The sequence below is a fragment of the Micropterus salmoides genome, unplaced genomic scaffold, assembly GCF_014851395.1.
Source record: "Micropterus salmoides isolate LMB-PRFRI ecotype aquatic unplaced genomic scaffold, ASM1485139v1 Ms_hic_scaffold_11, whole genome shotgun sequence".
NCBI lineage: Eukaryota > Metazoa > Chordata > Actinopteri > Centrarchiformes > Centrarchidae > Micropterus > Micropterus salmoides.
The window spans coordinates 32,073,470-32,100,505 of NW_024040152.1; the positions used below are offsets into that span (position 1 = coordinate 32,073,470).

General features: G+C 39.6%; 1 protein-coding gene across 5 annotated transcripts in view; it reads right to left on the bottom strand.

The window, feature by feature from the left end:
• The window catches only part of cdk14 (cyclin-dependent kinase 14), a 198,214-nt gene that overhangs the window by 112,152 nt on the left and 59,026 nt on the right, over positions 1-27,036 (bottom strand). For 3 of the 5 annotated variants that reach the window (XM_038712296.1, XM_038712299.1, XM_038712297.1), the window contains 5 exons: positions 14,656-14,901; positions 8,268-8,362; positions 7,578-7,657; positions 4,028-4,122; positions 1,026-1,088 (listed from right to left, as the gene is read on the bottom strand). In XM_038712296.1, the coding sequence (XP_038568224.1) occupies positions 1,026-1,088; positions 4,028-4,122; positions 7,578-7,657; positions 8,268-8,362; positions 14,656-14,901 (579 nt within the window). Of the gene's footprint in view, positions 1-1,025; positions 1,089-4,027; positions 4,123-7,577; positions 7,658-8,267; positions 8,363-14,655; positions 14,902-15,920; positions 16,048-16,369; positions 16,393-27,036 lie in introns of those variants that run through there. The other 2 variants (XM_038712300.1, XM_038712298.1) reach the window with 2 other exon arrangements.

Genomic DNA, 27,036 nt, shown 5'->3' on the forward strand with positions numbered 1-27,036 from the left:
AATGCAGCTAAATAGATTTACTGAGAGATGAATGAGAGTTCAATCTTCATGTAGCCAGACCTCAACTATTAGCATAAGAGCTGTCCCATAATGCTCTTTAATGTATTCATGCACTGTCTGCTTTGACTAACCTAAAAAGGTCTTTTGATTCATATTCAAAATAACCAGGCTGTTGCTTTGGTGTGACATAATGCTCTGGTCATTTTTGTAACAGTTTAACCTTAAAACCAGACCCCATGTTTGTATAGGAGGCACAGACTGCCAGTCCCTGTAACATTATAGTGATATGATATGAGACAAAAACTACTCAAATGATGAGGAGCTACAACAGAACTGTTGTTACTGTATGACATGATGCATTAAAACTAATGTTTTAAAGTTTCAAAATGGCAAACTGAAAGATATCATCACTTACTTTTTATATACTGATGTAAGAAATGTCATACAACTGGATAGTGCTTTCATTTTTCATCCAGTCTTGCTGAATAATAGCAGGTCCTGCTGTTGTCCTGCTACATAATAAATAGTATTTATATTGATGATCCAATCAATCCACCCCCGGTTATCTATGCTGCTTGTGAAATATTACAAGCAGCACAGTGGGAGGGGAAGCAGTGAGTGCAAGGCCAGTGATTGGAGGTAATAATAAAGTGTTTGAGAAGAAGGTGCATTAGGTGTCAAAATACAACGCTCTGTTCGACTGTGAGAGAATGCTCCAATATAAAACAGAAAAGATGCATAATTAATAACTTATGGAATGCTGTTGCTAGCTTGCTAGCCAAGCTAGCTCCCACAATTCATGCTTCCAATATTACCTACCTGACTGCACCTTAACTCACAAATGCCATTATTATTAATGCTGCAAGCACTTTGATTGGTTTGCTGCTCTGGTTTGTTGTAAGCAGTGTGTGTCTTCATGAACTGATAAATACCACCTGTTGCAGATAGCCAATGAGTGAATGAGTGAAAGTGACCCAAACGGAAGTCTTTTTTGTTTGTGACCAGCATAATTATATATACTGTACCTTCACATTGTCTGGATGGAGACCCCCAGGGTGTTTGTCCATGTACTGACACAGGTCTGTGTGCTGTAAAATAAAAGTAAAAGAGCACAATTTTAACATGGTAACATGGGAAAGTTAAAACTTGTGACAAGTTATGGATAAGCCTGCTGATCTGAGAACAGGATGGCATGTTGGCTGGATGTTAATTCTATTCATTCTGAGGCAGAATATTTCCAAACACAAAAATTAACACTTTGTGGACAGATGTTTCCATGTACTTTTGGCCACATAGTGCAGTCACGTCAAGTAATCTGAGAAATCAGCTTTATGTTAAAGCACTGTTTACCATCTGAGATGCCAGGTGATTTGTTTGAAAGCTCAGCTGGTGTCTTGTCTATCAGAAAGCCACCATCGAGTGACTCGCATGCAGCGTTACGCTGGCATGCCCTTCACTTCAGTGTTTTGTTAGCAGATAGATTATTTGTCCCCTTTCCCTGTTTGTATTCCACCCTCTCCCTGTCAATCATCATTAGCTTTGAGAGGAGCGCAATGAACTGATTTTTCTGGTTGAGAAGCCCTCTGTAAATAACCAGCACAGCGGGATTACAAGCTAAGGGATCAACATGAAACCAGCAGTCCAACACATCTGCACAACTTGGAATTTACCATTTTATTCAAATAAATAACCAGTAGTAAATTCAGCAAGTAATTCCTTATATTCAAAGGAACGTGTTGCATCACAATTGAAAGATTTATTAAGTCAAAGACATGAATATTATTATTAGTAGGGGTAACCGATCTCGCTGTTTAAACTCCAAAGCCAAATTGATCTCTGCTCTCATTCTTTATTCAAACACGACCTTCTGAGCTCCACTCGTATCTCACCAAATATCCTTCAAAAGCTGAACCTCTGACATGTGTTACAGCTGCCAAAAGGGGGCATCGCACTGTTATCAGTCTCATTAAATGCCGAAGTGATGGAAAGCTGAGTAAGCTTGTTCTGGTCGAGAGATTTGGCCTCGCTCAGCATTTCAAGCTCAAAGATGGACCTGAATATCAATGTGACCATCAAAAATGGTTGTCAGTTGGTACATATGCAGAGGGTTAACAGAGGCTTTGGGCTGTTCTGAACCTTGTAGTTTCAGTATCCATTTCTGTCCAGAAAGCTAAGGTAAAAACTTTTTCTAGTAATACAATATTTGCGGAAGCTGAGCTGAACAGTATTTCTGATATTAACTTGTAAAGATGTCCACAGCAAGATATTCAGTGGTTTAAACAGGATTTGGAAATACTCTCTTCATCTCAAGAGAAAAACAGTAGTACACATGCAGTTTTCACACCAGCAGCAGGGGGTTGTAACATTTGCAAAATGTTGTACCACTCTTTCATGCTGCTTTTCGCCTGCTAGAACACTGCGGACCAATTTCTAGTGTTTTCACACAAAGTACAGAAGCAAATGGATGCAGAGATTGCACTGTCACCTAAATGTTTCTGTCGGGATGGATTGAAGCTTCAGCTTCCTGCTTGCTTGCCATGATCTTGGCAATTATAGGAGGTGGGAGACTTGACAGATATGTCACGGTGACAAGAATCACATGACTGGTGGAGATCTTAGACTGTTAGTTTTGAGTTTACTTATCTAACATTATAAGTATCGTGGTGGCCTGCCACTGCTTTACACCAATGGCAGCGTTGGTGGTTGCCACAAGAGTTCGAGTGATACTGAATCTGGCTTTTGTGTTGACATCAATTAAAATAAATATAATAAATATAAATCATGCGTCAATTCCCAACAGTTTCAAATACCTTTTCAAATCTTAGTAGTTTTTATTTAAATGTTTATGTACAACTAAATTATTTTCCCTCACAAAAACATGTGGCTGAGTAAAGACAGTGCTGCACATTAACCAGACAACAACTATAAGACACATGTCGGCCGTTATTGAAGTTGCTCACAGAATTGACATTAATTAGCAACAGTTGATACAAGTAATGTTTGCCATTTCAACTTGCGAAAGTGACGTGCAGCAGCGCTCACTAAAAATGAGAAGCTCCAAACATTATCTGAATATTTTCTATGTAGCTCGGGCTACGAGAAACCAAACCTACTTAAACAGACTTACATTTTAATAAAGGGCCCCTAAATTGGATTATTCAAGAATAATGATGCGTACTGGGTGCAATATTTCAGTGCTGTTTGGTGGACAAACTGTATGTAATAAAGACACTGTTTCTAACTTCATTTATTGTTACCTATCAGCCAACATACATATATGCTGATAAGCTTTAGTTGCCACTTGGTGAACAGAGTAGGTGACATACCAGGAATAAAATGGACTAAACTAAAGAGAGGATCAAACAAATTGAGCTTAAAATATCTGATACTGACTATTTTAGATATACCTTGATGTTTCAAATGTACCTTGATTAGCCTCAGTACTGACCTTGCAGACCCGACGGAGGGCATCTCTATTCTCAGTACATTTCACTTGTTACTGTCTGTAAACTGTGGTAAATGAGATTTTCTAGTAGGAAGGGTTTTTTTTATAGGCCATAAATACATCAGTAGAATGTCCTTTGCTGTCATTTGTGTCCACAATATTTGACAGGACAGTTGTGGAAACATACTAAAACAGTGACCTTCCAATAAAATGGCCGCCTGGCTTCCTGTTCTGGGCACAGACAGACCAGCCTCTGGTGCTTCTGGCTGCCATCCTACGGCACAGAGAGCAAAGAGTGGAAAAAGCCCAGGCTGCTTTAACACTCCTCAAGTGCCAATCAAAATATCCACAGCTCATGTTTCTGAGGGTAGAGTATTAAAAACTGAAACTCAGTCAGCGAGGTCAAATCAATCAAACTAAAGACACACAGACGAGCGCTGACCTCTGTGCCCTTTAAAACTGTGGTTTCTTTTCCTTTTGAACAAACACTAAAAACAGATCCTCAGCCTATTTTCAGACCTCTACAGTTCGCCTGTACAGCCACCAAGTGGGTGATCTCAGTGTGGCAGTGTGCAGACTAACCACATATTCGAAGACCAGAGTCAGGGTTTCCTTGGTGTGGATGATGTCATGGAGGAGCACGATGTTGGCATGCTTCAGGCCTTTCAGAAGAGATGCTGCAGCGACAGAACAGAAGGAGAGTTAATGTGAAGCACATATTGAGATACCAGAGGAACTGTTATGATATATGCCTGCGTTAGCGGCCTCATTGGAATGCAACCCTATAGCCATCAATAAGCCTCACTGCAAGCATACAAGGGATCAAGTAAAGATTAAAACAACAAAAAAAACCTACAGGATGGATTTACTGCATTAAGTTCTCACACTCATCCGGCAACACATTGATGATGTAATAGACCTTGTTAATAAATACAGCAGTGAGATGATGTGTTGGGGAGATTCGGTTAAATTGCCCATTAATTTACTGGCAAAGCTTACTGAGTCTTCTTACTGAGGATGTCGGGTGTGATCAGCACATTCTGGGACAGACTTGTTAAGACTTTCACATGTGATTCTCTCCATCTGAGTCAAACCTTGAGTACAATCTGGGAGGATTGTGCAAGTAATAGAAAAAAAGATATAAAAAGGCGATGGACTGTGCAGTCAGCAAAGGCTTACAGAATTTGCAAGGGTCTCTTTTGCATGGGAAAATTCTACACCTCTAAAAACCTGTTGCAGACACCGTACCGAGAAGGTGGTCGGGAAAGCTGCACTGAATTTTTCAAAAATTTAAATCCTGCTTCTTACAAAGAATACTTCACCGTTTTATAATGCCAAACACAGACGAAATTTATTGCAAGTTGTGGTTGGTTGATTATTAAACTTAATCCTCAAATTGGCCTTATAGAGCTGTCAAATCAGTTCTGACTTCAGACCTGGAATCACTTGACTTAGTTGGGGCTTGACCCCCCCCCTAAAAACGTGATTTGACTTCAGACTTGAAAGTACAATGGTTTGTGTTTCTTAACTTTTGACTTCGTAAAACAATAATACTTTTTTTTTAAACAAAGAAAAAGCCTCTTGGCAGTCCTTGCAAACCTTGGTTAGGCGTATGTATTGGAAGGGTTTGGCCTGGAAAAACTGTCTTGAAAGGAAAATGTCCAAATACAATTACACATTACACATTTTGATAGTCAGCTTTCAGACAGGAGAGTCAATCCTGGTTAATTTAAGAACAATGTTCAGAGAGAAAAGTGAGTTTACAAAATTGTCTGCTTTTCTATTGAGTCAGGCTCAGATATAAGCTTTTCAAATGATTTAGTCTAAATTCTGGTTATTTTAATGGTCAGAAATCAGACCTGTAAGACTTTCATTTTGCTTGTGATGACTTGGACGCAGATTTGCTCAGAGACATGAGACCGTACTTGAGATGGTAATACTCTGTGGTCATTTACATCAGAGTGGCATGGATTTTTGCTTTATTAGAAATGATGTATCTTCTTTTTATATAACTTTTTATCCTGAATTTCTATAAGTATACTTAAAATTATAATATTTAATATCTCAGCCCCAGTTGATTATTGGTGGTAATGACAAGTGTGTTTTAATAATACATGGTCCCAGAGTTTGGTTTGAATTGAACACATGTATCAACCACTGAGAGCAGCTACTCTGTACGAAATGAAACAGAAGAAAGCACTTATGTGCCACTTTACAACCCAGCCAAACAAACCAGGCTGGAATTATCCATCACGTTCCGTTTAAAGAAGACAAAAGACAAATGTCAACAACACAAAATTACTAAACTCATGACTAAACCTTCAATTCTGAACATTGTCCACAAAATGTGTGCATGCTCCGGCTTTGTCTTCTACATCATGCTCAGTAGATGCACGCATTGTTTTCTGAGAATCCCTTGTGTATGGGTGTGCAATTTCAGTCAGACTCTGCCAATAACGATGAGAACCAGCATATAGAAAGGTAATTACAGAATGTAAATAGGTTGAATGGCTATTACTGGAAAAATGTGGGGGTATAATGCACTGAAAAGTGTAAGGATTATAACTTTAATGACTCCAGCTTCAAGATTCTAAATCCTGTCTATAAAGATGAACATATTTTCATCGATAGAAGATGTCCACATACTTTTGTTGAGGTTTTACTGTGGCCTAAGTGAATGTTTTGGAATGTCATGTCACTTCATTAATGAACATCTCTATTTCAGCATCACCATGCTGACTTGTCAGAAGTATCCCACCACTCTTTGTCCACAGCTATTATATTCAGCTCTCTGAAGCGACTACACTTGAACTAGACAGGAACAAATTATTTCAGAAGAAAGTTTTCAGAAGTGTGATTATACTTTAGCAACAAACTGTGAAGCTTTCTACGGTAATCACAGAGACGCATTTGCAGGCAAACAAACAGCTGACAGAAAAACTCATCTGGCCACAGTCAAGCAAAACAGGGAATTGTTCCATTAGGACTGAATGTCAGAGCGGCATAATAAGTGCAGTTTTTATTGTGAGGCATAAATGGGATTTTCAGACTGTTGCCAATGTGATTAAATTAGCAAACACAAAGTTATTTTCCAAGGGCACAGGGGGGCTTTGACGGACAGATCCACAGAGAGCCTGCGAGTGATGGAGCCTCATGAATACATTCATCCTGTGTGAGTACCTAAAGGTTGTTAAAAAAAGACAACAGATAAGGCAGGACTCATCTCAGTAAGCAGGAGGTTAGTGCTATAGTCAGATACCTCAAAGATCCTGTCAACGTTTGAAGATCCACCACCCTCCCTTCATACACCCACCCCACCTCTAGTAATGGGCATAAGTGTGTGCAATTTTAATAAGCAAGGACACACACACACACACACACACACACCTCTCTCTTACTCTGGATATATTACTTTATTCAGCAGCAGTCTGTAATGCTGCTCACATATCGGCGCTGGGAGCTTCCTGCTCAGTAATAGCTGAATTAGTTCAATGTCAAAGTGCCTTTCTGATCTGCTCACAGGGAGAGTTTGGATTCTGTGTGTGTGTTTCAAGTTTTTATATCTGGGTGGGAACTTTACATTGCACACCAATCATGTAACCATGTGGTTACATGTAGGTGTGATGGTTGAGGTTAGGGTAAGGGGCTAGGGAATGCATTATGTCTATGAGATGTCCCCACAGGGATGGAGGAACCATTGTGTGTGTGTGTGTGTGTGCGTGTGTGCGTATATAGAGCCCAGGAAGGCTCTCACTTCATCAGGCCTGGATCATTCGCAGATCAAACAGACAGACTCATTTTCTCATCTAAATTCAAATGGCAGTCGTGCGTGTGGAGGTGTTTCAGTAAAGTGAAGAGCTTCATGTGCTTCACACACACAACTGACGGGACAAACCAGGCCATGGCATGCTCTGTGCTGCTGTCAAACATTTTAAAGGGCAGCTGATCAATCCTGGGATGTCCAGCCATGGTGATGGCAGCTTGTGCAGCAGCTGCTTCAAACTTCACTACTTGGGGGGGGGGTAGTTTTTTCAATTAACTAATTGTCATGAGATGTTTTCTCCAGTCTGTTTGTTTGTCTTCCAGTAACATTTAAGCAGAGTAACAGTCTCTGCACCCATGAACCTCTTACCTTCTCTTATGGCTGTGAAGGGCGTTCCTTCCTCCTCTTGCAGACGAATCACCTTCAGAGCCACCAGCTTCCCATTCACCCTGGCAACAACACAGATGAGTGGTTATTTTTTGTGACATGAAAAAGGAATCTATTAGAATCAGTGAAGCCAGACGACAGCGAATATTGTTAAGTCAATGAAATGTAATTTAGCAGCGGTGGAGTAAGACCCGTGTACAAGGCCACGGGATTACAACTGAATGAAGCTCACCAATCAAAGCTGTTGTAGTGAAGAGCTATGCAAAATAACACCGTTACTGAGAAGATTAGAGTCTGTGGAGTTTCACACATTTACGGTGTGTGAACTTTTCATTTTCGAGAATTTAATTTGCAAAATCTGGAAGGAAAGCACCAGGCCATAAAAACATAATTATTGAATCAATCAATAAAAACATCCATCCTGTAGTGATTGGAATAAAAGAGAACACATTGCATGTCTGGGATTTGCAGCTCTACAGAGAGGAGAAAAGATTATTTACATAAAACTACACCCTGTAACGGTTATTGCTGTTCCATTTAATTAATTCATTCACTTAGAGCACTGCTCCAGTATAATTAAATGTAATATTCACTGCCTGCATGAGTGGCTCTTATGAACTCTGAAGAAGAGTGACTAGATTAGGTGTGACGGGACATGCACGCATTACTTACTTGCTCTTTCCTTTGTAAACTGTAGCATATGAACCCTCTCCCAGTTTCTCCAGCTTTTCATAGGAATCTGCTTTTCCAAACTTGGGGCTTGTAGGCTACGGAAAAAAGAAATAGATATGAAAAGGAAATATAAAAGGATGAATTCAGTAACCCAGAAAAGGAAGCTCTCGGATGATTTCACAGAATGCATTACAAGTCTAAGAGAGATATTGAAATCTGGAGGCTCCCCACTGCATCATCGGGGAGGTGTAATGTCAGTGAAGAGGAGGAGAGAGACTTTCACAGCCTCCATGTAAGAACTCTGAAGGCTACCTTTTATTTAATCGTCAGCTCATAACTTTCAGACACTTTTCATTGTCAACAGTTCACAGTGACAGAGGTAATGACTACAGCTTGGAGGGAAATGAGGCCCAGAACGGTTCATCTCCAGTTGCTATGAAAAGGGGAAACTAGCTCAACTCTAAAACTTCCACTTCCTATATACTGGTAAGGGACTGCACTGATGTGGCCCGCATTCTTGATGTCAACAGTACAAATTCAAACCTGCGTATCGTCAGGAATAAAACTGCAAACAAACATTTCTATTTGTTTATGTCAGTGTTTTATTTAAGAAAATTATGCCTGATCATATACTACTGCTTTCAAAACAGCAACCTATATAAACTGACCTTTTAACTCCTTTCTGCTCGTAATGAGAAGGTAACACTATTGTAACTATGGTGACAAACCAATCTTTGCTAATTTTAAAATGCTAACGTCCTATTATTATTTTTATGTAATGTACTACTTGTACATTTTACTTTCCATATGCCTTTCTTAAATAGGTTTTCACACCCAATTGTAATTTTCTGTTACCTTACGTTCATGTCAGGAATATAAAGGAGTTCATAATATGGAGAAAGTAAGTTAATCGCTTTTTACACTTTTGTGGCAGCAAGCGAACCTCGCTGGGGACCTTAGGCCCTCTGAAGTTCCTATGAGTTCTAGAGATGGAGCCTTTGAGTCTCAGCACCTTGTAATTGATTGACAGCTGAAAGTAACTCCTCCATGTCCTTGCATGCATTGCGCTGAACAATGAACAACAACAACCACAAAACTCGTGTTTTTTTAGCATGAATATTGATTTCACCCCCTGCATATTTGAGATTTATCTGGAAAAAAAAATCCCAGGCTCTCATGTGTATATGGAACCTTCAACAAGCTCTGCTCCCAACATCACAACACCGAATGTCTAAAGCATGGTGCAGCCTTTGCTTTATCTGCACTGTCCTCCCTGCTTTATCTTCCCTCTGTTGGTATTTCACCATCCTCTGCAGCTCTAATAAACCCAGCATTTCTGAAGGCTTCTCTAAACAAATTAGACATCCTCCTGGGATCAAGCAGGAAGTGTAACTTTATCTCTACTATCTAACTGAGTTGGACAGTAAGATATTCTCCTCCTGGCCGGCAGAGGAACCTCTCATAGAGACTCATGTTGCGTCTCTCTCGGTGATGCTGAGATTGGACTAAAAAGAGATTCCTTTCTCATGCATTTTTCATTCAAGTATTTTTTTTTCCGTCTAGAGCATTCTGCACCAATAATTTCACACCTGCCACTCTTTATATGAATGACTGATTGATTGAATAAAAAAAAAAAAAATCCAAAATGAGGCAAAAGAACTCTGTTTTTTGGATAAAATAACAAAATCTCACACCTGACAGGCTATAAAGGCCACCGTACACACATAGACATTAGTGATCAGCTGGTAGCTAAGCAACTGATGAATAAGCCACTGATGGTGATCCATGAATGAAGCAGCTGATGCCAATCAGCTAATGCCAGCACGACTTTCAGTGTTCTGCCTGAACATTTTATCAAATGCACATTGGGATAATAATCTTTTATCCCAATGTGCATTTTATATAACAGTACGTACAAAAATATGTAACCAGAATACAATAAATTCTGGCATAAGACAAAGACTAGGACAATAAGCAGGTGAAAATCAGCATGATACATTCACACTGTACATTTGACTTTTAATTAATTTGTCAAAACATTGACATAGAAATGGATGTCAAAAACAGGCCACCATATCAAACGTTTACACAATGTGTGATTAAAAAAACATGGTATTTTTGGCTTGGTATGGGCTACGCAAATCCTAATCCATTAGTGATCCTTTGTTTCGATGAACTATCCTTTGTTTCGATGAACTATCCACACTATCAGCATGTGTCAGCGATTTTTAAGGTCATTTTGCTTCTACTGTATTTCAGTGGCAGTACAGGCCATGGTAGATGACCAAAGAGTCCACGATCCCACTTTCAATCCGAGAGGTTATGTGTGAAATATAAGAGAGTTGCGTTGGTCGGGCTGCCTCAACTAAAAGACCATGAAAAGGGACAATTTACACGTTTTCATAATCATGGCTGAAGCAGTTCATTAGTGCCTCGCAGCGATGCTGGCAGGCAATCAGTCAAGCCTCATATCACACTTATTACATCTTATTTGTGTGCACATTCATTAAGCATTTCGCATTTGGAGCTAAATTAAAAAAGGAACCACATATGTGTAAAACCTGAAAATCTCATTTGCATGATTAAGAAAATCATGTTGTTTGTAAACAGCCTTCATTTAACTGTGTGAACGAATAAAAGCTGGAACATTTGTTTCAAATGGAGAAAAGAAAATGAGTTTGGCTGCCAAAACAAAACACCTGAGAAATATAGAGGTAGTTAGTGCTTTGACGGTGATTTGAAAAGCCATAGCCATGTTAAAGCCGAGCAAGTGCCTACCACGGCTGATATTTCTCAGGTTTAATGTTGAATCTATTTTGAATTAATCAATCTCTTACTGATATTTCATGGCATGTGATATTCCTAATCCTCAAAATTAAAAGTGTTTGGCGATTGTCTTGATTTTTTTTATTGGCTGGAGTACTACTGGACATGTCACTTTTCAAAATCCCATTTTGCCCCGCTCATTTCTCCAATACCCACTCACTAACATGTCATCTTACTGTCCAGCTGTCATAATCCAGATAAAAGAAGTGCTGAAAGGCCGCCTTCTGTTACTGTGAGCTCACAGCCATAAGCTTACAGGGCAGCCTTTAGGCCGTATCAAACTAGTCTAATGCGGTCTTAAAAAAGATCCACAAAAATAAAGACTGACTAATTTTTTGGAAAGGAAAAAATTACCACTTCTACCCCCATCCTATCTCAGAATGACTGTATCACCCGCATGTTTATCAACTCAACAGAGGTGACTGCCCACCAAATACTACCTTCAGCACCATTGCCTGTGGTCTTTCTCCTGCTTTGGTCACGTATTAGAGCCAGGCACTGTGACTTCCAGGAATTTTGCTGTCACACTGAGTGACATTTGTATCATTGTGTCTGTATGAATAGGCTACCTAAAGTAACATCTTGATTCCACCTGGCAGGGCTTTATGATGTTGCATCTGTGACGCGATTTGTTCCGTCTGTACCGCATAAACCCACCAGGAGCATTTCAGAAGCAAGCAGCTTTTGCCTGCCCAATTGTGTTGATATTTTTCCTTGATTTTTGTCCTTCTATCCTGGGTAGGTAGGCGGTCTAGTTAAATGGCATCTTTTTTGTCTATTTTAGCTGTGTTTATTGTTGGATATACGCTTGAGTCTACTGTGCCATTTCTGTGTCTGACTTCCTGCTAGGTTCAAACTGCTCTGTGTAGCATATTCTCCGCGCAGCAGAGCAGAAAGCTAATCACAAGCATCGTTTAGAAAGGTCGCAATCACAGCCAGAACACGACGTAGCCGTGCCCGGTGGAATCAAGCCATTAGACTTGTGCTTACTGATAGTATCTGAAGAATACCAGCACGCTACTCCCCATAAAACCTAATGTTGCTTTAATATTACTGTTTTGGACAGAGCCAGGCTAGCCAATCTTCAGGCTAAGTTAGGATAACCAGCTCTAAGCTCCAGCTCCATGAGACTGATAACATTTTCATGTCAGAAAAATAAAGCAAATAGGCATATTTAAAAAGAAAAAGTGGACTATTCCTTTAAAGTCATCATCAGGCAACCTGATTTGCACGTCTCGGGCGAGGCACAGTATGTTTCATTTCTGTTACCTACTCTACTCTGTCCAACACAACGCATAGTCAACAGTATCTAAAGTTTGCCAACATTAACTAGCATTAACCACCATAAGCTTCTGGTCATTCCACACTAGGGATGGCCGATACGAAACTTTTTCAATTCAATATAACGCCAATGCTTTTTGTTACAATTTTAATAATACAGAAAATTTCTTAAATGGGTATGAGATTTTTCAGAATAATGGTCCTTTAGGCATATCACATGACACATTAATAACGTTGATTGAATGATTAAATAATAATAAAATTAAATAATTTATTATAAATATTAGGGGTGTGACGAGATCTCGCGTCTCAAGATTTGACATACAAATGTATAACTGATAAGACAGACTCTGCCCAGTTGACCAGACAGCTGTGACGAGTAAGGAGTGGTAACGCAGCTGGTAGTTGCAGCTTGCGCAGCTTGTTTGGGACTGTGAGTTGCTGAAGTGGCTATGTGGTGAGATTTCTGCCTGATCAAAAGTGTTTCCTTTCTTTTCGGTTTCACATGTCCCAAACTGCGTCGGTCAAACGTCTGAACGTTACTACCAGCGAATAAATAACGTAATGCACAGCAGAGTAAAGGGCAGGTAGACTTCTTATTAAATGATGACGTTAGACTGGTAATGTTCTACCTTTTCTCTGGACATGAGAACACAGATAGCCTATGTGGGAGAGATTTTAAATGTGCAGAAAAGTAGAAAAGAAAATCTGCTAAAACACAGGAGCTATTAACGGAGTTTATAACTAAATTAAAACTTAATAATTTATCATTGAGGTGACTAAATCATGACTCAGCAGGGGTGATATAACATGATAAAAGTTGATCTACAGGAGAAACAGATCTGAAAGCAGCACATGTGTTGAATGACTGAGAGCTGCACTGCATTTTATTCTGTTATAGTTGTGTTTTTCATTATATAAATGAAAAAGAATCACCATACACTGGTGCAGAAAAAATCATAATGCAGGAAATAAAGTGTTTAATGCTCAAATTTTCATATAATTCAGCATTAAAATTTTTTTTTAAATAGTGTTAAAATCCCGTCTCGTCTCGTGGGTTAAGTGTCTTGTCACGCCACTAATAAATATTGATAAAATACCTACAGCATAAAAAATTTGCACATTTGAACTTTCTTAAAGATTTCTTCATCTTCTCAAACAGGCCATGAATTTTCCAGAGCAAGTTAAGCTGATGATACACAGAGCAACTTTTAGAGCAACCGTGCAGGGCAACGTTGCCGTCAATGGCAGTGAGTAAAGATTATTACCGTAATCCCCTTCCCCCACCACTCCGCTACCCGTTCAAAACACAGACTTGCCACTAGCAAGATGCCCAGCAACATTGCTCAAAAAGTTGCCCCTTGTATCATCAGCTTTAAAGTATGTGACACTTTCTTGTCAGAAATAGCGCATCTTGTTGTATTTTTATCTACAGGTGAAAAATAGCGACACTCCTCTAAATTTCAGAAGTTTAATGCAGAAGTGTGCGGCTGCTTGACGCTGCTTTTCGTTTTGTTTTCTCAATGCTTCATCTTTATGTATATGATTCAGATGTTTTTGTTTGATACTATGTTTGTTGACAATTTGAAATAATGATTTTTTTTTTTAATGGCTGCACAGTTCTCATGTCACATAGGTTTCCACAGTCATGTGACACAGGCCAGCTAAATAAGTCAGAGCTGTTTATTGGCACAAATATTATACAAAAGCACATTTGGAAGTGATGCAGCCACCCACGTTTTGTATTTATATGATTTTATTTCTTATGAAGTACATTTTTCCGTTGTAAAAGAAAGGTTTTGTTATTTTGTCTTTCAAAAGTTACACAGACCCACGTCAAATTTACCCAGATGATTTAGGTCTTCAAAAGATAGTTAAGGATTAGACGGATTTGTCTACTTGATGAACCTAGATGTCTGTGTGGAATATGGGCAATAATAGATCTAAGCCACGATCAAAGCAGTGCAGTCTGGCCGTGGTGATGCAAGCACTGGCCAATCAAGAGACAAGAAAGACTCATTGTAGCTACAGAACGTCTAATCACTCTCTAATCACTTTACAAAACTTTGTAACCAGGATTTTTCTTGCTACTGCGACACATGACTGCATCATCAGGGGTAGGATTTTGGACGGTGATTGCCAAGTGTACAGTTTCTAAAATGCAATGTGGGTAATTTAACGATGGAGGATTGTTAGGTGTACTAATATGCTACAATAATATGTAATAAGCAATAAATATACAGGCACACTATGTCACACAGTGTGTAAAAGGTGTACTTACAGAACTGGGGCTGGAGTGTCGCCGCAGTTTGGGCGACTCCTTGCTGGCGGACGAGCTCTTGGCATTGATGCAGGCATTGTTCTCAGAGTGGACCCTCTTCACCTGGCTGGCGGGCTTCTCGAACGGGTCGAAGCCGCTCTGCGTGCGCTGCACTCTCACCTTCTTGTCTTCAGGGATGGTGTCCAGGGGCTTGATGACCGAGTCTGTTCCCTGGCAGCTGCGTGTGGACATCTTTGTGACACATATCTGTCAAAAGGAAGAACAAAAGAATAGAGGAAACAAGTGAGCATTAAAGAAAAAAAAAAAATCCATCTGCGATTACCAGTGTTCAGCCAAAAACTGACTGCGCCCCCGTCTTCCAGATCCCGCCGTTTTTTCATCTCTCTGTCAGCCTGGGTCTCTTCCCTCCCTGTAGAGCCTTGCTGCTACCTCTCTACTAGGATGAGAGCCTTTTTAATCTCCATTTCTCTTTTCTCTGATCAAAACAGCTCCAGCCTCTGTCGGCTGCTGCTGCTGTTCCCATACTGCACATTCACAGAATTCCACCTTATCTCTGACACAGATCTACATAGCAATACAATTGTGCAGACATGCTACAGATTGTCTCCTACAAGCCCAGTGGGCACACACACAGCCCGCCACACTCCACATCTATTTTCCAACACAAAGCACATTACCAGCTGCTCCTCCACCATGGACTGTGTAATATTGGACACAAAAGACGCAGGCGGCATAACATGTTTTGCCACGGCTCCCTTCAGATTAAATATTTAGGGCCGGGCTCCCCTGCAGGATGAACTTCTAATTACTCTAATACACAAGGAAGTGTCAGCTTGCAGCTCTTTGGGCTGTTCGTTAACATGGGTCAGGTTTCATTGGACACACCAGAGCATTTCCGACTACACAGGCTCCCTTCTCTGTAACGCTAATGTGTAAATTTATTTTAAAAATGATAATATTGATAGAGTTGTTGACAACAATTATAGTCTATATGCCTGTCCCCCGTGGGCTAATAAAACAAATTCCTACAAAGCAGATCCAGAATGCAACACAGGGCTCGACAGTTTTAGACAAATCAATCATTTTAAACTTCCTGACCAAAATAGTGATTTAAATTGATGATTATTTTCTTTAAATTAATCTAGAGGCCCGTATTTGGTTTAAGGTTTAAAACTTTAAATGGGAAATCTGTTCACTAGCCACCTGCCACTACAGATTTACACTCGACAGCTGAACTACTGGCTAGCTACTTGTCTAAAACTGACCTGAGATTATCACCTAGACCAGGCGGCCCGCGGGCCAAAACTGGCCCGCCAGCAATAATATCCGGCCCATCGGCAGATTACTTTGATTGCGGGAAAAAAAACATTATAGCGGCTGGTGCTGAAACGACGATCTTTGTCGAGTCTAAGCATCAGTGGTAGGAGCTGCAGGAGTTTCTTTCTGTAAGCTGCTGTGCTGCTTCAGCAGATGCTTCAATATATTAAGTGTAGAAATGTTTGCGGTTGAAAGCTTTTTGCTGGTCGCACAGAGTTTACAACAGACGACAAAGTTCTTTGCATCTTAGACTGTGACACAATAGAGGGTATGCGTTGATGTCACGCCCCTTCCGGAAGACGCTGGACTGAGTGGCAAATCATCCGTTACCGTAAAACAAGTGATTATTTGCTCAAATTAAAGGCAGTCGGACTCGACAGTGATCCTTACTGCTTACCAAAGAAGCGGTGGTCAGGCTCTTTCCCATTTTAGATGTGTTGTTTGTGTTTTAGCTGATTCAAGCTAACACTGCTGCTCGTCTTTCTGCCACTCAGTGAGCGTAACTGCGTTCTGTGACGTCATGCCTAATCCGTTACACTACTAGGTACTGGGAAAAGTAATATTTTTACTGCCCAACTCTAGTCGTGACAACAAAAGTTACTTACATAATCACTTCCTCTTAAGTGATTGTGCCTACAAAATAAGAGTGCGAGAATATCTTTGCAGCAGTACTTTATGTTGTGTTTAAGTGAGAGCTTTTACTTTGAAAAGTTCTGAAGGAAATTCAAAAGATTCTCTGGCTTGCTTGACACACACCTAAAAAAGCCTTCAGAAAATGTGCGATCGGATTCCCCTGAATGAGAAAGGCAAGAATGTCCTCTGCCTGGAGATACTGGGGAAATGAAAATTAGCGTCCATAGGATGATGTTGACCAATCGCGGGGGGGGGAACACTCTCCTGCATATGCTTAATGTGAACATTTAAAACGACCCCTTCATAATCAAGAGTTAATGGTGAAGATACTGGTATACAGAATGCAAATGTGTTTATGTAATTTAACATTAATTAGCTACAGCTGATTAACTCCATCAGCTAAAGTTGTCATTACAGCCGGTGAAATCAACTCTAGCGCTACCGGCTGTCAAACTTTTTTGCAGCTTTTGTGAGAATTTCCAACTCCAAAAATAATTAACAATAATCAGATAATAAGAATTAACATAATTTTATAATCAGATTAACAGACTGGCATGTTTAAGAGTAAATGACTAAGCTTTTGAGACAAAGATTAAAAAAAAACAACTTAAACTTGTTGAAAATGTTCCAGTTTGGGTTTATCTGGACATCTGAGCACTTAAATAAAACAACAGGAGTAACAGAAGAATGTGTCTAAGAAAATGACCATGTAAAATGGGCCATGAAATACACAAGAAAGAGAAATAAAAATAAATAAGGAGTTTGGTAATGAGGCTGCCAAGCTGCCATAAACATGAGTCCCATGCATGTCATGTCTGTCCTCAGTGACAGCAGTTGGCATCTGGAAGAATACATAAAACTAAAAAAAACAAATACTGTCATTTCGGATTTATCACCACGGTTTGATTTACGGGGGGGGATTGGGGGGGTCTGAACCCCCTAATTATGGCTTGGACCCCCCCAAAAGAGGCAAAAACAACAGTTCAGGGGGGTGTTTCTTACCTGTCATTATAAATATTACAAAATATTTCCCATACTCATGCCTTAAATTCAAGAATCTAGAAATACGATTTCTGACACCCCTAAAATGGACCGTACCATTTCCTAACCTTGACATTAGTTGAACGTCTTCTCCATCTGCATCAGTCCAGTGCATCACACGATAATTGAGACGCTGGAAGTTAATGCCAGTAATGAGTTATCTAGCTGCTTTAATACACTTAACTTTCCTACCTTCAGAGTTTTGTAATTAGCATTTATTTTACTTTAAATGAGCTATCTGATGTTAGCTAGCTGAGAGCCCATCCTGTCATTTCATTACCATTAAATCATTTCATATTTTATGTAACTGTTAGCCGACACTGAAACTGAGGATTAGTTATTACAATAATATACAATCAATATAAAGTTTATCATTTCATTTTAAGTATTTTATGAGTCTTTCTACAATAATCCCTCAATATTTGTTTTCACTGTGGAATTCAGGAGTTTTACCAGGTTAGGTAAATGTTAAAATCCAGGTTTATTATTTCAAATGTATTCAGTTTTATCTATATAGCGCCAATTCATAACAAAAGGCTTCTCATTGCACTTTTTATATAAAGAAGGTCTAGGCAGTACTCTGTTCAATATTATTTACAGAGACCAAAAATTCCCAGTTCCCCAACTTTGCATGATAACTGTTTTATTGAACGCAGATTACATTTCATTCTCATTCAACATGAGCAGGAGGAAAGGAGATATTTGCTAAAAAAAAGTTGAAACTTAAAAGTTGAAATGATAAGAATCAGGAATTAGATATGATAATGCAGACTGTATTTAATGATAGTGTCTTTGGTTCTGGTTTAACATTGTGTGGGTCTGTTTTGAGTGGTCCTGATGGTCTGCTGTTGTGTGTCTGACCTGCTGGCAGGTTTACTGCAGAATAGTGACCTCTGACTACAAACGTTGTCTTGTGGTATGGTGCACCATGAACTGGTGTAATGAATTAGATTCATCATCATCTACAGACTGCACACATTAGTTAAACGAGCAAGGATATTGTAAGCATTGTAAGATTTTAGTTTACTGAAGCCTGCACCTGCGCTGTATAATTCGCACCCTGCCTATCACACTGCATGGCATCAATGCTTGATGCGTATAACTAAGAAGGATGTGTTCAACAAGGCTTATGTTCCAGGCACTCCACATCAGAAAATCATCAGAGGCACATGACAGAATGATAAAAGGTCAACAAAGTTTTATAAAACTAGGAACAGAGATTGGCCATTTTGCTGCTTTACTGATGTTTCAAGTAACCTCACAACAGCTGTGAGTACTTTCAGTCCCTAGTTGACATGATACATGGAATGTTACATTTACTCTAGTACTTACACTTCTGAGTTACATTTTATTTTATACTTCTACCCTACTACATTTCAGAAGGTAAGGCAGTACTGTTAACTTTACTACATTTATTACGTCATAGATTAATATTTAACATACAATCAGTATCATAAAATAAAAAATATATGACCCTTTATTATTAATTAAACTGGCCATAAATTTCCAGTATGTAAATAGTTCAAATTAGCTTGACCAGCTACAACATTAAAATGCTGCATGCATGTTTAGTTAATTAGTGATCAGTTACAGTAATGCACTTACTTGTAAGAGATTATTCAATACTATGCTAATGCTACTTTGCTACTATTTAATAATGCTACTTTGAAAAGGATTTGAATTTGTCTTCCATCACTGGACAGCAAATGACAGTCAGGTGTCAGCTGTAAATGATCTACCCTAGCCTTATGGACAGCAGGACATCCTGCTTTAAGTGTGTGTTCCTAGAAAAAAAAGTGTCCTTTATTGTCATGCTCATGGGTCAACTGCTATATTACACCTCTACCTAACTAAAGCCATAATATTTTTCCTACTGCTTCTGAATGAATTTTTTCTTTTGTTTTGGTCTTGTGCTGTGAGCTCCTTCTTCATTAACAGCCTCTGTGCTGACTATTGTGTTTGCAATACGATGCCCCCTGTTAGCTACATTGTCTTGCCCTAGCATTATAAAACACACCTGCGCTTTGTTACAGTTACCCTCATTGAGCGTGCAAACCGGCATCTCCCCAACAAATTCCCTGTTTCCATTAATTAACTATTCTATTTACATTCATCAGGATTGATCTTAAATTGCTGCATGTCTCAGTATCTACTACATGGACACACAGCATATGAGCTGGCACAGTATTTTGTACAAATAGTCATAGTTCCCAGAGGATAAATCTTAGTGACGTTAGAGATCCTTTGACTTTTCTTTTGTGGTTTTGAGTGAAATACCTAAAATGTGTCATTATAATAATCCTATGTAGCAATAGCAATCATTTGTGCTGCAATTACTATTAGCATTATTTTCATTGTGTTCTCTTGACTTCTGCAGCTGTAGCTCCCCGGTGAGGAGCAAATGCTGTTTTCCCTCACATCAAAAAGAAATTAAGTCAGGACAAGTTTAATGAATGTGACAGAGCAGTATAATATTATACCTAAACCAGGAAGATTCTACTGTGCTGGAAGGATGGGTATATGTGGTGAAACACTTTACTAAGACTACATCTTCATTCAAACAAACTACCTAAACAGATTTGATAAGAGATATGAAAGGATTCAGATTGGATAAGCAGACCCCGACCAGCACCAACAAGCAACTTGAAAGGGATGGGGGATCGATAGAGAAATAGCCAGATGGATAGATAAAAGTAGAACCAGAATGATTTCAAAGTAGAAGTATAAAACATTTGTTGCTGTCAGTGGTTGCATTAAAGTCACAAGAGAAGGACGGGGGACGTTATCACTTCTGAAGCAGCTGAGATGAAGATCACCTGCGTGGATCCAAAACTCATGCTGTTACGCACTGCTGCACTCTAGCACAGTCTTCAAAAATGAATTTAAACGTGCACACAGTCATTAACTCAAATACATAAACATTTAAACCTCCAATGAAAAGGCCATGTAGGAAAGTTTACTAGGTTTATGTGCACGAACAAAATGTTTACTAAGTAGAACGACAGCATTTTTATGTGATTGAAATGATATTTTCTACTGTCCTTATCCAGAGTGAATGCTCCCTAGAAGTAGTGGACAACTTAGTAATGGTGTCGAGAGGTAGGTGGATAAAGTGCACTGTTATGTGAAGTGGGTAGCTGTTGATGGATATTATCAATTTTGGTTTGGAAAAATGACTACAGATGGGGTGGAAGACTATTCGGGGGTCGTGAATTTGTATTAATTGTGGAAAACAGGGCCCTTGTGTGCCCTTCGTGAGATGATATCAGATGAGTGTAGTATTTGTTTTTTGCTGCAGAGAGGGAATCCTTGTAGTGCAGTATCTGGTTGTCATACATGTCCTTGTGTATAACTAGTTTGCTTTTTTTGCAGAGGCCTTCCAGGCGGTGTCCTTTTGCTTTTAGCTGACGTAGAACAGATGTGTACCATGGAGCAGAATGAGTAAAGGACACTCTCCGGGTTTTCAGAGGAGCATGAGTGTTCGTCCGTCGTTATACTGGGAGACCAGATCGTCAGTGTTGGCTGATTTTTCTAAGGTGAGATTATTAATTTCAATAGAGAGGGCAGGTAGGTCAATGTTCCTGATGTTTCGAAATGAGATGGAGCGAGGTGGATTCGTTTTGGGTAGTGGTAAGTTGACATTACAGAATGTACATGTTTGACAAACGTCCACCTGCATCCAAGTCGACCACTCTAATACTGCATAGTCTTAGCAGATCAAAGCGAGTAGTAACACCACCTAGCTTCCCACCAGAGGGGAACGCCTGGTACCGAGTGTTGAACGGTTCTGTGCGCGCCGCTTTAAATTCTAGTTTCTATGCATGTATGGCTGGGAAGCTACGCTCTAGGCAGTTGCCTCTGCCTTACACAGCCTGCGCAGAACGCTCATATGTAGTTTCCAAATTTAAACCTTTCCCACTCTCCAACAACCGGCAGACCCCGTCGGGGCCTGGGACTGCATGCTCACACGCGGCTACAAAATCGACACGGCCCTGTTAGAAACCTACGCTAGATGTCCACTTCTCCCAGACATGAGAAATGCTCAGTAGCAAAGATTAAGAATATGAATTAGAATAGATAATTCCAAGTACCCCTACCACTTGGAAAAACGTTTATCTGATGGATCCAGGCAACAGTTTTAAAGAAAAAAAACAAAAAACAAAGGTCTCAAAAAAAACTTGTAGCTTTTGTAGATGTCCTTGTTTAATCCCGCAGGTTAATCTAGGAGACATCATAGATACCACACCATAAGTCAGTTATGAATACGTGATACATGACATTTGATTGCCATGGTTCTCATCCAGGATGAGTATACAAAATATGTTTGATCCCCTGCTTATTCATAAAGTCTATGTTCTACAAAATTGGCTAAGGCAAATTTCCTATTGTCAATTTTCTGTATTTAGATTGAGGATAGAGGATTGTCATGGCAGAAAATTGTGTCCTCTTACATTTTTTTTCCTTTTATTTATGTTCTTTTATGTCTTACAGATATATATGTATTGTGTTTTTATCCTCAACCTTTCCTCTCCTATACTCCTTAGTCCGTCCACATTTACTAGGGTTTAGGTCAGAGCTGTGAGATTGTTTTGGTGTTTTCCCTCTCTTGTTGTTTCTCTCCTCTCCTGAAATGTTCATTCAAGGCCGAGAGAGGATTTCTGTTCGCCAAAACATAGAAACCTAGACTGTGTAAAAGATGATGCATCCCTTTGCTCGGGGCCAGACGGTCAAAGCCGCCCTTGGCAGCAGGTCTCTGGACCAGCTTTATATGTGTTTTAGTACTTCTGTTTATTCTCTTTTGTTAAATAAATTCTTCAAAGACAACGGTTGGTTGTAACTCAATTATTTGCTCAACCCCTCACCAGGAATATAATTTCCACGACAGTAGACTGTAGCGTAATCAACAGGCAGGTTAATCCTTCGAAGTTATTCGTCGAGTTGCTGAGTACGTTACCATATGTATGTCCCTGCAGATGATTACGAATGTAAGCAGCAGGGATTTTTAGGGAGAAAGCAGCGGCGACCAGAAGTGCCAGCGTTCACTTCCTCCTTCCCAACTACCCTTTATCATGACTTAGGTCCAGGAGTCCATGTGCCGAGCTAAACTTCTGTGAATAAATCCTATTGTATTTTTATAGAGCAGTTGCTTGTGGTTATTTGTTAATAGTGTTCAATTATTTGCATTAATAGGCAGGCAAAACCCCTTTTCAAGTGTTTTCACGTTTAGTTATTGGTCCCTGATTCCAGCGTGGTGCCCCGTATTTATTCATCTTTGTTAATAATTTTGTAATATTAACTTTATAATTATTTCGAAAATATCTATATATTTTGCTAATAATCAAACCTGCCCCTACCTGATCCTAACAACGTGTCGGGTCCGGACTGGGATTGAGCCCAAATCTGGGAGTCCAGAGTCCCGATAAAAATCTGTAAAGCACTAAAATGTCCTGGTTTTCAACATTCACTGCCAAATTGTTCCAAACTTTTTTAACATCAGTTCATTGTTTTGGTTTTATGTCCTGCAACTTTGCTGTTTTGGATCTTTCTCACTACTTCTGCGGTGTTAAAAACTGAAATGAATAAGATTATGTTCATGTAAAGAAAACAAATGAGAATGTAAGCACGCAAAGTGCAATCCTGTGCACAGATGACAGGAAGGCCAACGTTGCTCATTGGTTTAAGGCAGCATGTGGATTTCCTGCTACATCTGTCTTGCCTCTGTTGCCAGGATGGGAACGCCCGCCAAGACAGGAAAACCCCGCCACGGATGCAATTACACCATATCGATTCTGGTTGAAGGACAGCCTCTTTAATCACTACAACACCCCCTTCCACAACCAGCACCATCTGATATACCAACACACACATGAACAAACGGTGATAAACAGCATTGTTTTCTTTAATCTATAATTTATTCTGTACTGCTGCAGTGCTGCACCCCATTGCCCCACAGGGATCATTTAAGATTAATCTTACTTTACAGTTGCCATACAGTAATGGAAAAGGTAGGCAGTTACACAGTGGGCAGGGCCAGGATAATGCAACTATCTCCAGAGGAGTAGCTACTGATGACATTAGCTTGAAGGATGACAAGAAACATAAAGGCCATAAAAGACCAATTAGCCAGAAAGCCTACTTATGTGCCACGCTAACTCACAGCTATCAGCCATGTTGGCCTGGCCACGTTCATGTGTGAATGCATTTCACTGAGACAAAGCAGGGCTATCAGCTTGCCTGAGCTCATCATTTAGGGCTCAAGACGATAGTGAGATGATACACCGGAGGAGAGGCTGGAAAAAATACCTCATCCTCCTCCCATCCGCACTGTCTGGAGTGCACAAGCCTTTGTTTCAGTGTTCTTGAATGGCAGATAGAGTTGTGTATGTATGTGTGCTAAATATAGCTGGGGCCTCCTAAAACACAGCAGCTTTTTGTGTGATGTCTTGGTCTATGCCTGCTGACAGAGATTTGAAGAACTACAGATGGGTGAACAGAAAGGAATGACGGACTGATAAAATAATAACTCTCAGTTTAACAGAATGTCGTCTGATTGAGGGGTAAACCGACATGTCAGTGAATCATATCTGGTCCATCTCAGTCGCCTTGACAGACACAGGCAGCCAAAGGTCTGTCAAGTAGTACTGATTTCTTTTCAGTTGAACAGGCAGCTTTTGGCAAACAGCTATCTGTTTACCCATACAGCAGACACAGAGCTACATTCGCATTCATTTGGAGATTTGTTTACCTCTGTTTTGGTCTCCACCACCTCCTGAGAAAAATATCTGCCACTTTAGCTTAGGGTGACCAGACGTCCCCATTTTCCGGTTACAGCCCCGGTTTTGGTGTGTTAATCATGGACTGTATAAGGTGTTAACAGACCTGAAATCAGATTTTACGTGGCCAGAAACACCGGACAGTAGAGCAGACAGGTGTTGTGGCGAAAAGTGATCGTCCACCAAAAACCGATTGCCGTCTGCAATACCGCGCATAGCATGTTAAAGCTGTATCGCCCAGCCTCTTTACGTCTACAGCTGCATCTGGGTCAAACAGACGTGCAAATAAACAAATAAACATCACTTTATATCCGTGGTAATAGCAAAGGTATGTCTTTGTGATACTTTAACGTTTCTTTTAACAGAATAATCACAATTGTGGCCAAAAAAGTGTTTGCAGTTTTTAGCGTAACCAGGCATGACATTTATGTGATTATAGGCAATAGCCTAATAGAAGGCTGTTTGGTAGGCCTGTGTCTAATATCCTTGTTTATATTTGGAAAATAGACTGTAGCCTATAATTAACGTGCATTAGTTCTGAGTTATATATAAAATAAAGACATGATCTCTTTTGCTATTATCCTTATTTAACTTGCTGTGTACCGACCAATCCAGTCCTTTTTGCCTGTTGAAATATCTTTAAATGGCCAATACAACCCATAACATGCAATATTTCACTTGCCAAAAAGTGACTGCTGCCTCTACTTACTGACTGAAAGGTAGTTTCTGCCTCAAAATGACTTGATTTCATTCAGATGAGTTATATTTGACATATATTATGAAACCCAAATAGTCTTTATTTCATATATAATAGCATTATAGTTTTTAATGACATACTTAAGACCAAACCAAAAATATCCCCGGTTTTCATTTCCGAAATCGGGTCACCTTACTTTAGCTGCTAAATGTTCCACTGTGTGTTAGTTGCCAGTTGTCTGGTGCTGAGCAGGTAGTGTGTAGTCAGTTTTTCAGAGCTGCCTGCTGCTGCTGGACAGTGGTGATGAGAACAGTGAGAGTGACCCAAAAAAGCAAAAAGTTGTGGCCATAGAACCTAAACAATGGTCAAAAAAAAATGCTACGTTCCATAGAGTTGAGGGTGGAGAGTGAGGTGTTAATTCTCTGTGGATTCATCCCCATGAGGAACCATATTTCCAATTATATGTAGTACGGTTGACCCAGTTGAACCAAGTATCTATAATAATAATGTACTTTTTACGAGTACGAGTACCATCAGAGTAAAATGTGTCAATATCTGTTTTCTAACTGACACTAACCATAACAAAAAATTGTTCTCTTACTATTGTAATCAAAAACATTGTTCTTCTTTAAATAGTTCTCTAAGAATATAGCAACTTCTGATAAATCCAAACCAATTCCAGGCTTCTGGTTTGTCCCGCCTTCGTCTGGGTCAAGCCCCGCCCATTGCGAGTATAGGTATGGATTTAATTTGTGTAACGGATATTGATAGTGGTGTACTCGCTCATCCCTAATATGCTGTCATTTGATTAATTGCTAATGAAAATATTGATTGGTGCAACATTAAACAACCTGCCACATTTATCTGTTCTTTTAACTGCATTTAGGGTTAAAATACAAAATATAAATATATAAATAATGCCTGATTTCTGTGAATCAAATGTAGGCCTAATCTTCATGACCTCTTAAATGTGATCACAAGAGATATTAATTGGTATTAAATAAAGACTGGACTGGACTGCAGAATGAGACAAAGAACAACTGATGGATATTCATGCATCGTAATAATCTCTTTTTAATCTCAATTTGAAAGCCACACTTCAGGTAAGTTCTGTGATATTAGAACTATGATACAGAAAAGAAAACCTTATTTGCTAAAGAATCTGATGATGAGCCAATGACGTTTTTTAAGATAACAGTGTAGTGCTAGCTAGCTCACACAGCCACTTTTGTTCTAACCACAGTAAGAACTGTGAAGCTTAGCAAGCTAGCAGTAGTGCTCAGTCCCTCTATCCTGAAGGACAAGTTTGCTTCAAATTAAATTCCTGTTGGCTCATTGAACAGCATCTGAAACCCACTCCAGGTGTGACGACATTAATGTCTATGAGGGATGACCGTCAGATAGTGTGCTCTGTTATGGAGCAAGTCGAACAATGATGGCAGGCTTTTCACCCCACTTTCCCCATTAGACATGGTATATACACTCATTCCCATACTGTAATTTCCTTTTTGGCACAGACCAACCTAGTTATCCATATCCTGGAGTTCTGTTGGCCTTCTGTCAAAGCTAATGTCACTTCTCATCGCAAGTCACTTTCATTAAGTGCACCAGCAAAATAAAATATGTAAATGCATTTTTGTTACTTTGCTGTTGTGGCTCTTTATCATTATGAACACCAGCCTTGAGATATTGTGGATGAGAATCTTAATTAACATGGGGTGGAATAAAATATCCCAACAGCCAAACGATGCCCCAGATAGTGGCTCTTCAATGCAGCAACGAGTACCTACATCACCACTGCAGAAAACAGAACACGTCCCTGATGATAGGCCTATATGATATCAACATTCATATTGACCAGCTTTGATGTGTTCAATTCCCCAAAATCCCACAGTGGCAAGCAGCAATTCTTAAAAATGA